The sequence below is a fragment of the Haplochromis burtoni genome, unplaced genomic scaffold, assembly GCF_018398535.1.
Source record: "Haplochromis burtoni strain Fernald_Lab_line unplaced genomic scaffold, NCSU_Asbu1 Contig_219, whole genome shotgun sequence".
Classification (NCBI taxonomy): Eukaryota; Metazoa; Chordata; class Actinopteri; order Cichliformes; family Cichlidae; genus Haplochromis; species Haplochromis burtoni.
In genome coordinates, this window is record NW_024582580.1 from 905,403 (window position 1) to 916,808 (window position 11,406).

General features: G+C 40.3%; 1 protein-coding gene across 1 annotated transcript in view; it reads left to right on the plus strand.

The window, feature by feature from the left end:
• prkci (protein kinase C, iota) overlaps positions 1-11,406 on the plus strand; it is a 42,414-nt gene that overhangs the window by 28,769 nt on the left and 2,239 nt on the right. The window contains exons 11-16 of the mRNA XM_042226588.1: positions 300-386; positions 501-636; positions 787-874; positions 4,742-4,867; positions 5,222-5,301; positions 5,503-5,592. Coding sequence (XP_042082522.1) covers positions 300-386; positions 501-636; positions 787-874; positions 4,742-4,867; positions 5,222-5,301; positions 5,503-5,592 — 607 coding nt within the window. The remainder of the gene's footprint in view (positions 1-299; positions 387-500; positions 637-786; positions 875-4,741; positions 4,868-5,221; positions 5,302-5,502; positions 5,593-11,406) is intronic.

Below are 11,406 nucleotides of genomic sequence, written 5' to 3' on the forward strand. Positions count from 1 at the left end.
TTTTGTGCACGAGAACTTCATAAAAGCAAGAAAAGTAATTGCTTAGTGGAAAAATGTTTTGTTATGTTTTTATCGCCTTTGGAAGTAAAAATTTAATTGAAGCTGTAGTAAATATCCACCCCAGGCTGACTGTGTTAGATGCAAGTTTTATACAGTGAGTGTAATAAAATCAGTAAAGCACATTAGCAGGAAAAAAAAATGAGAGCGCTCATCCAGCCACCCTGACAGATGTCTTATGGATGATTGAAAGATGACTAATTCTGTATTTAAGAGAAATTAACTTCTGTTTCTTTCTGCAGACTCTTCTTTGTTATTGAATATGTGAATGGTGGAGATCTCATGTTCCACATGCAGAGGCAAAGGAAACTCCCAGAAGAACATGCCAGGTACAGTCTGGCCGTTTGCTTCACGTGTGATTAAAGGGACAGATGCGTTTTTAATTTCTTTATGCAGCCGGAGCTGAATTTAAAAACACAGTAATTTCCCTCTTTGTGTTTCAGATTCTACTCAGCAGAAATCAGTCTGGCGCTCAACTACCTCCACGAGCGGGGAATCATCTACAGAGACCTGAAACTGGACAATGTGCTGCTGGATTCTGAGGGTCACATCAAGCTTACAGACTACGGCATGTGCAAGGTGTGGCTTACGGATTAATGTGGTTTGTAATGATACCGCAGTGCACTTTGGATAAAAGCACCTGCACAGCTGCAGACGTGTCGGTTTACAGCCCTCTGAGATGATCTCACAGCTGATGATCTTTCTTTTTCTTTTTTTTTCTTCTTTCAGGAGGGCTTGAGACCTGGCGATACGACGAGCACTTTCTGCGGTACCCCCAATTACATCGCCCCCGAAATACTCAGAGGAGAGGATTACGGTGAGGATTACGACATGGAAGCACTTACCAGAAATGCTATCTAATTCTGCAGTTAGAAAGTGTGTGAGGCAAAACTGGGTTTATCTGCACTAACACACTCAAGCTACATTATATATAAACAATTCAACAACTGTAGACAAACGTAGGAACACTTTTTCTTTGGATACATATTAGTTTTTTAAATTTAGGATATATGTAATTTATTTAAATGGTGCCCGACATACAGCAGTGATCTTAGTGCCCAAAGGAAAACTGTTACCACTGTCGCCAATACCCCACAATACACAAGCCAGGTATCTTACACTGTCACCATAAACCAGGGCTACTAGTGGGTAGTGATTGGTAGAAGAGTTTTTTGCAACCCCTGGGTTATTTATTTCTTGGTTAAAAAAAACAAACAAAACAAAAACATCTAGCTGAAATTTGTGTATGGTTCTGCATTGCAATATAAGCGTGTGCAACAGTCTTTAAATGTTTTCCAACAATTATTGAAGCTGTTATTATTTAAATCAGCTCTATTTTCAGCAAATGTAATGATAAAGTGCATTAAAAGTTTCCTAACTACACCCCGAAAACAAGTTTTAAAAAGCTGTTTTCTCCTGGAAGTTGCTTCTTTAGCACCATCTTTGCTGTTGGGGATTTCTCAACTAATCTAATCTGGGTAATTCAGGACTCCTCTAATGTCTCTAATGGTGAGGCACATCTATTTGCAGGATGGGCTTAATGTGAGAGGGGGAAAATAGGAGTGAGAGATGTTCTGTTACTCGTGTAGTCCTCTAACTTTCTTTCTGAGGTGTCATTTTAACCTCTCAAATGTAGCAGAAATCACATTCTGCCGTGCCGTTAGCTTGTCCACATGGGGATTTTTGGTCAAAGTTATGGTTTATATAGCATCCACACCCCTTGATGAAAAGTAAAGACCCAGTTGGGTGACATTTAATGTCTAAAAACGGTAGTTTTTAAAGTTAAATAGCGTGCTTGTCTGTTTCTCTAAATCTGCTGACCTCTCCCTGTGTATGTCTTACTTGCCTAGCAGCCATTTCTGTCTTCATTCAGCAGCTATTCAGTTAATGCTACATTAATTCAGTTAATTTGCGCGGTTTAATTATAAAGTTGAGAGACAGCCCAAAAAGAAATGCAGTAAAATGTAAAAATGTGCAGATACATTTGGGGGGGAAAGAGGCATTTGTAATATTCATTGAATCACAAAGAAGCAGATTGAGGGAAAAAATTAAGTTGTAAAACAATTTTGTGAAGAACAAGTTTGAGATTTTGAAATGCTGATTAAACTTCAGTAGTACTAACAGTTGCTAACACAATGGGTTTGTTTGATAACATTAACTCCATTCTTTCACACTGGTTCATCTACAAAAGGCATTTTGTAGAGGCAGCCGTGCACTAACAGAAGTAGCTCGACTTGAACGGACAGCTTTATTCTCACATTTCGTCTTTATTCTTGAAATTTTTACTTTATTCTCAACGTTTAGACATAATGATGAATTAATCATAAATAAATGGTGCTCCATCTAAACTCATATAAAGAGTCCAAATTGTGTGAAGCTGGCAACTTAAAGCATCTCGTAGTTCAGATGTACTTTCAGCTTCTCGGTGAAATATCAGTTTCTACATCCTCAGTGCTGCGTGTTCGACTATCCACACACGCAATGCTGTAAAAATAGAAAAGCCTCCTTGGTCACCAAATGTGGTGTCATGGCAACAAATTTTACAGTTAAAAGAAAAAGTCTTTGATTGTTTTTCCCTCCTTTATTTAAAAAAAAAACAACAACACATCACAGCAGCTGTTTTTAGACACAGTAGGAACAGCACACGTGTGAATAATGAAATTAATGACGGCTGGGTTTGATTTTAGCTGCTCGCTCAGCTGTCGCGCTGCCGAGGCTGCTTACAACACCTGCGCTCTTCATACTGTGATGGCTGTAGTGGGAAAGTTGTTTTGTTTTTTGTTTTTTAAATGGGCCGAACGGCAAATTGTGTGGACATCAGAGTCACAGCAGGGGCATGTGTGATCCAGTGTAGGTCCACCATTGTTCTGAATGTGATCCCTTATCATTCAAACTGTTAACCCGATCAATGAGATGATTAAACTTCACTGACTCCACGAGGATCACACCTGCTTGTCTTTGTGTACAGAAAAACAAATGTCAGGCCCTTTTTGGGGATTTTGGTTGTTATTTATGAAAGAAATCAGCAAAAAACAAATTCACTGGGTAAATGCATCAGTAGTTTGTTTGAGTAGAGGAAGTCATGTCAGATCTGACCTTTTTTTTTTATTAATTTTTTTATGGGTCTTTATTTTTAGTCTTTACACAGAAAACTGCGTTCCAGGGTTTTCTTTCCTTATTTTAATAATAATTTACATACATTAAATTATTTTTAAGTTTAAAAAAACTTAATGAAGTCAAAGACTGCATATAAAAGATGGTCTTTTATGTAAGGGGCGACTCGTGTGGCTGCAGAAACAAGTCAGATTGTATATATGATCTTCACATATTTTTATCCAGAACATGAGAGGAGGGTGTAGTTTAGGGAAGGTCTACCTTGTCCCTCAGTTTTTCGGTCTTCCCCTCATTTATCATGTCCGGTTTCAAAACATCAAGATGGCGATAGCCAAAGGAATCAGTTTGAGGATGCCACAATGGCATCTAAAATGTTCTGTTTTCTCTTTCATGTCTGCCTTACTTGTTTTATAACTTTCACATCATTACGGCTTTTTTTCTGTCGTTGTTTTGACAGAAATTTTGAATTCACAGAAATTTACCCTAAATAGATTTTAAATTTTAAGTTGTTTTTCAGCTCTATCTGTTTTCTTAACATTAGGGAGATATGGATATTTAATGTGATTGGAGGATTTCCTCCTTGTAAAGACGAAACTGGAAGTTGTTTTTTCTGTAGCCACTTCCATTTTCGATCCAGTTTCTGGTTGGCAACATATCAGGATTACTTAAGCTTTGTTATATCCCATATGTTGTGCTGCTCGCCTCACATTCATATTGTGAAAATGTATGCAGTTTACATTAAAAACAGCCTTATATCTCCATGTTTGCCCTTCTCCTTTCATGCTTATGTCATCAAGTCTTGTCCTGTTTTAAATCACATAGTAACACTACAGTCTTCTGAAATCTGTGATGTGGAGCAAAACCAGATGTTTGAAAGTGCTGTTACAAGTGAAGTGACAGCTAAGATTTGGTGAAATGATGCAGCTGTTCAGTTCCAATGCACATGTGCCAAATTCAAGGCCCGCGGGCCACATGTCTCTTAATTTTTAAATACATTTGGCTCGCTCCTTTTTCTCAGCTGAGGATGAGGTTGAGCATCTTATTAGCACTATTAGCATTATTTTCTTGACTAAGTATTATAAAGACTACAGTACTTGTTTCTAGACTAGCTTAGAGCTTTATGTGGACCAAACTGTTGGTGAGAAGGTGGTGTGAGACATACAAATGAATTTACTGGAAATGCATCTGTCCTTCATTTTCTTTCAGAGTTAAACTGATTGTGACATTCCTGCACTAATGGCCTAAAAAAAAGAGAGAGAGAGAGAGAGAGAAGTAGGCAATCTGAATAATGTGCTTGTTGTCGAAGGTGTGATAATATACAGAAACCCCCACTTTTAAAGTGAAGGTGGTTGCTATAGTAACCCTGACATGCTGGTGTACTTTGAAGTTTTGTAAGTGGCAATTAAAAGTTCCTCTTCTCTAATTGCAATAAAGATAATTGTGCTGCTCTTTTTTTCTTTTTCTCCCCCCCCCCGCAGTCGTTGGTCATTTGTGGTGTTTTGGCGTTTCAAAGCGTCAGAGCTGTAACGTACGATGTGTGTGTGTGTGTGCGTTTGTGTGTGTGTCCCAGGGTTCAGCGTGGACTGGTGGGCACTAGGCGTGCTCATGTTCGAGATGATGGCGGGCCGGTCGCCCTTCGACATCGTCGGCAGCTCCGACAACCCTGACCAGAACACAGAAGACTACCTCTTCCAAGGTAACAGCGTGCTTCTGCGGTTCGTAAAAAAACTGCTGAGTTCATGCAACACCTTCATGTCGACACCTTTCTATTGGCTTCTCTCAATACCAGGAACATGCCATCTGTTACAGAGAGAAGTGTGAAACCAGTGTCTCACCCCGCCCCCCCCCACCTTATTTTAGTATAAATAGGTTTTATATTGTGTTTGTTTCTTATAATTAACAGTGAGGTGGGTTAACAAAAAGCTTCATATCTTGGGCTGCTGCGAGCATACCCAGCAGGATTGAACTCATAACAGCAGCAGTGTTGGCACCATCTCATCCTCTCCTCTTCTTGTCCACCCCTTGACCCCTTTTCTGTCACCTCCTGCAGTAATATTGGAAAAACAGATCAGAATCCCACGCTCGTTGTCAGTCAAAGCTGCCAGCGTCCTCAAAGGGTTCCTCAACAAGGTAAGAGAGGGTCTGACAGGCCTGTAGCAGTGCCACCTCTTACTGGCATTTTTTTTTTTTTTGGGAAATGTATCCACTTTCCTTGCCAATTCTCTCTTCTCACTTTCTCCACCTTTCTTCTCGGGTATTGGACTTGTTATCTTTCCTTTCCACCATAGTCTCCCACCGTCTCTCACCCTCTTCTCGCTCTCACTCCCACAGGATCCCAAGGAGCGCCTGGGCTGCCACCCTCAGACGGGCTTTGCCGACATCATGGGCCACCCGTTTTTCCGAAACGTCGACTGGGAGCTCGTGAGTGATTCAATTTCATCCTCTGCTTTTCTCAGTCAGTTCTTTCAAATGAAGGAAATCAGCATTGGTGCATGTTGGATAGGTCAAAATAAATCCATACAATCGATTGCGGGGGGAAAGGGGGAGAAAAACAAGAGCTGCCGCGAGACCGCAGAAGGTCAAATCTGAGTGCGCAGGGTCGCCGTCTCCTGCGCTCTTTCTCCTGCCCTGCAGGTGTAGACACTCTGTCAATACTGAGGTTATTAGCTGTGGGGTGAGACTTGTTTCTTTGTGAAGAGCAGGCAGCTGGAAACAGACAGGCCAGGCAGAAGACTGACAGCAGCAGATACGATTACTCACTCTCACACACTCACACACACACACACACACACACACACACACACACACACACACACACACACACACACACACACACACACACACACACACACACAGGAAGTTTAAAGACGGAGAGGAAACGAGAGGAGAGGATCACACGGGGCCGATATGTCGATCTCTGCATGTCCGGATTGTCGAGCAGTGATTCATGTTGACGAAGAAGCCATTAACACTCTAATTTCAGCGCCGCTGTTTACAAATCGTTTCATTCACAAATTTCGGCATGATTACTGGAACCTCAGAGAAGCTCGTAGGTTGGCTCAGATATCACTGATGCTTTCTCTGAAGCTGCGGTTTGAACTCGTTGCCACTAATACTGAAAACCACATGCTTGACTGGATTCTTGCTATGACTGGTATTTGTGTCTGTGTATAATCCTTATTTATAGTTTATGCCTGAAAACCAGTATGAGTGTGAATACAAATGTAGAACGCAGTGCAGGAAATGAAGATGTGGACCTGTATTTACAGATGTTAGTCACTTGTTTGGTATCTCGAAATGACTTGTAGAAAAAAAAAATACCGGTGAAATTTAAACTAGGGCTAAAAATACTTCGTTATTTCTGTTGCTTCCTGTTATCAGTTTCAGCGATGAGTAAATTATCACCCAGGAGTCTTTTTAGGTTCCTGTTTTGACCCTTAGAACCATGAAATGAGTGTCAGATGAGACTCACGGCCTCATGTTGATATTAGCTTCAACCTTACATATGAGCGCATGAACGAATGAATAATGTATGTATTGTTAATGTATCCAACTGAAGGACTGATGAGCTGATGGGGCCCGAACTGTTTGCAGCTATCAGCAAATACTTATCAGCTATTTTGAAACAAAAAAAGACACTTTTTATCCATAACAAGAACTCCATAACAGCAAATGAACTGTACAACAGAAAATCCAAATGCTATTTATGGTCTTCTCACAACAATAATAAGAAAAATAAACTGAGCCAATATGGCATGTTTGTTAATACAGAGATACACATGTTAATGTGATCTCTGGTCTCCCACTCAGAGACACACGTCTCCGAGTGTCCAGCATTCAGACGGCTGCCTGAGGACACTCTCCGTGTGAGAGAAAATCTGCTCACACATATATGTATAGCCAAATACTGTAAATAATATCCCTGCAATGTTCTGAAGACAGTTAACCTTGTCAGGTAATGATGTCCAGCAGGTGAAAATGCAAGCTCCATGAACACGCACAGCTGTGGATTCCAGCTGCGTTCGTAGTTCTGCAAACTTTGACCCCCACAGAGTCGAGCTTTTCAGTTCAATCAGCTGCATTTCAATGTCGCATTAACTCGGCCAGTTAATGCGAGACAAATCCAGCTGCTCATTAAAGCTTTCTGGTTTGATCAGTCTTGAGTCTACGGATGTATCCATGTATTTCCGTGGTGTGATCTCTGGTCTCCCACTCAGAGACACACGTCTCTGAGTGGGAGACCAGAGATCACATTAACATGTGTATCTCTGTATTAACAAACATGCCATATTGGCTCAGTTTATTTTTCTTATTATTGTTGTGGGGAGACCATAAATAGCATTTGCATTTTCTGTTGTACAGTTCATTTGCTGTTATGGAGTTCTTGCTGCGCTGAGCGGAGAGCTCCTGAAGCTTTTGAAGTGTCAGAATGTGGCAATTTCAACATTGCTTGAAAAAACTGCCAGCTAGCAACGTCCTTCTCACCGGTAGGCTAAGTTATTTTTAGCCAATTACAAGTTGAATCTGGTAGTTGGGGTTGTTAGCTCATTAAGAAGCCAATATGGCACAACTAATGTGTCTATGCGAGCTAACTTGCGATGTGCACCGCTGGCGCGGCCATTTATTTTTTATGCACCTTCTCAGATTAACTCACTGTGTGTCGTGCCCGGGGCTGGACTGGGACAAAAAAACAGCCCGGGCATTTTGACTAGAGACCGGCCCACCAGGTATTGAAGCCTTTGAATGAAAACAAACGCTGTTGTGACAGTGATGTACACTTTCTTGTTGGTATATGTATGATTTCTATACATTTTATGTCAGATAAAAACTTTGGTTGTAAGATTCAGATAATTATTTAATAAAAGCGAGATATTTTAAATGAGAATAAGAAAGTATTTCTTTGTGCCCCCCTTTCCCTGTTAATGTCCTACCTGGCCCCCTGGCAAAACTTTGCTAGACCCGCCCCTGCACAGTTACCAGCTGTCAGCTAAGAAAAGGATCCTGGTGTTATTTGTCTCTCAGAAACAGTTCATAGCTTCCCTTCAACTCATTCATGTCACCTAAAAGGTAAACCTGTTTCTCCATCACCTGTTCAGTTGAGAAGTAAGGACATCTCCTGGTTTCATCTTCATGTTTCCCTCTCACCACATATCCAAACCGATCATCATGACCAGCAGCTTTTACAGCTGTGGCTCCAGCAAACATCAGCTGATACTAGAAATTAATATTAAATAAATTCTAACAACAGCTGATCAAGCTTAAACGTGCTGCTGTTGTTTAGCGCGGTTTCCTCTTTCTGGCGCAAAGTGGGCGATAAACAAACAAGAGAGACGATCAGCTGATCATTGATCAGTTTCATGATTGAAGTAGAAACAGGAGAAAATATGAGAGAAGAAGAGGCAGCTGTGCAGCGTAAACACAGAATAATTCCAGCTTTGTGTCTTTTTCATTGTAGCTGAAGTCCGGGACAAACTGTTCCTTTTCACCTCAATACGAAACGCGTAATATTTTCTCTGAATACAGACTATTCCGTTTTTTGGGATGGTTGGCAACTCTACTAATTAACCTTATGAATAAAATAAAGTTCACTATCAGTAACATCATAGCACCCACCCAGCTGTATAGAAACTCCGTCATGCTAGCTAGTACGCAGTACGAGTTATTGTAACTGACTGTAAAAAGTCAGCACAACGAAAATAAACTCCACCTAAACTTGGTTTATATCTGACCCAGATAGACTGCAGGTCATAACTTCTTACCTGAAGTTCAGTTCACCTGACACTCGGACCGGCGGCCGCCTCGGGTCTCTCCTCCTGCCTCCCCTTTCCCTCATCCACCTGCTGGCCTCTGTGGAAGCTCCGCCATAGCCACCACCAAACAACTGAGTTATTTTTACACAGACCAGCATCTGGCCAATCCACCACCTTCTCATTGTTTATACCGTTACAAAAAAAAAAAAAAAAATCTCGGCCCATAAAAACGAAAAATCACCAACAATGCCTGGTGGGCCGATGGCCAGTCCAGCTATGGTCGTGCCATCAGTTAACCCTTGCCCAGGGTTGCCAACCCCTGAGCTACAGAGTCACTGACCTTCTAGTTTTGTGTTTTATAAAAGGTGGAGAACGCACGCAGGTGAGAATTCTAAGGTCACATCTGCAGAATGTGCGTATTTCTAATCTGATTAATCACCCAAAACTCAAAGTTAAAGATGCACAAAGACATCTTTGATGTGCTGAAACCAAGTGAATACATAACATCTGCACTTGAAAATGACAACAATTGGAGGGGGAGGGGTTTGATATGCCAACTGATAAAAAATGAAATCACATAAAGTAATGACAAAGATGAGGCAAACACGACTTAGTGTGATAAACTTTGTTTCTGAACACTTTTATTGAACCTTCTTTATTTATCTGTTTTACTTACCTGTCTCTGTTGTTTAAGGAAAAATAAAATTAATTAATTAAATTACATTAATTTAATAATAAATAATTTGATTTTATGTTAAGTGGTTTAAGGTAAAGGATGAAAGTGAATTTTGCAGTTTAGGGCTAATTGTGTTTAATTTGTTTTTGGGTTTTTTACTTAATTAGAATGAAATTATACTGTTGTGGTATTTTTAGCGATGAGAACAAATCTGTCATATCTGAATTTGCTGTCACGTATTCGTCGTACTTTACTAAAAAAAGTTTACATTTTCTACCCATTTATAAACTTAATTAACTCTCAAGTGACCTCATCTAGAGTCATTTAGGACCCCCGCCACATGTTTATATGCGTCGTGACATTTTTAAATTGTAAAAATACTAACCTACCTCCAATATCTTAAATTTCTCATATGAAATTGGCCCATTGATGTGGCATGGATAATGGAAAACTGTGTCATCAAAATATTACTCTGCACAACATGCATATATTACAGACACACAAGATATCTTTACCCCTTGAAAGCCTGTTAGGAGTGAGCCTTGAAGCTCTTTTGTAGAGTGATCAGCTTCTATCATATTCTGTCAATACTGTGTTAGACCTCACATTTATTGACTTTATTATAGAGGTCAAGGAGAGGGGTCTCTGCCTATGCAGCTGCCTATGGAAAAACCCAGAAACCGTTCAATGGGCATCCAACCCTGGTCTTTATTGATATACCAGGAGGTGGTCAGGAGTGATGTGTATGCTAAACAGAAGCCTGGAAGCAACAAAGGATTAATAAAGCACCCTGACTGTGAAGACTTGATTGTAATTTGTTGATCAAAGTTAGTTTCGAGTTTGGTGTTAAGCTCCCAGCAAACTGTAATACACAGTTCACTCAAACACACCTTAATAATTAAAACAGTCTGTTATTGAAAAGAAAATACAGGAAATTAATATTTGACTAAATTTGTAAACTCTCTCCAGAGAAAACGACATTTAAGTACATCAGAACATTTTAGAGTGTTTCATAGATAAAGACAACTCTTAAAAGCCATTAAAAGCATTACTGTATAAATTATAGTATGGTCATTTAAGTGTTAAACTAATCCAGATTAAACCTGCTTTAAATCTTTTAAAGAAGACAGAGCACGTAACATCAGCTTTATCTGCACAGACAGACAGACAGACAGGGCAGCTCGCCAGGATCACCATGACCTCTTTTCCCTGTTTGGTCTGGAGCTGAGACCCAGCACTCGGTCAGAGTGTCTGGAGGATCAGCTTACAACCCTCCCACCCCATTTCCCCCAACGCTGATGTTAAAGTTTGCCCCGCAGTGTGCTCTCTGGCCTGCAGAGGGAGCAGTTATTGCCCTCCAAACAAGTGCAGTAACACTCGGGACAGAGAGCTGCACGTACACTGCGATAAATGAAACCACAGGCAGAGGAAATGAGTGGAAGTCCCTAATAAAAGTTTTTACTCTGTGTTCAAATTTTTTTCATTGATTGTACTTATTTGTATTTTTGTATTTCCTTCATATATCTGTACCTGAGCTGAGGTGACGCAAAAATTTCCCCGTTGTGGGATCAATAAAGTCTTGTCTTATCTTATCTTATCTTATCAAATGCTTTTGAGTGGAGAGGACGTCACTCAGGCCTGATTACAGCTGCGGGAGAGCTTATCCTCTCAGAAATCCTGTTGGACAAACTCATTTACAACCTTGATACAGTCACTATTTGAAGCTTCTTAATAAGACTGCAAACAAGGATTGTTTCCATTATTCACAGATTATTTCTCAATAGATTCATCTCTTAGTGTATGAAAGGT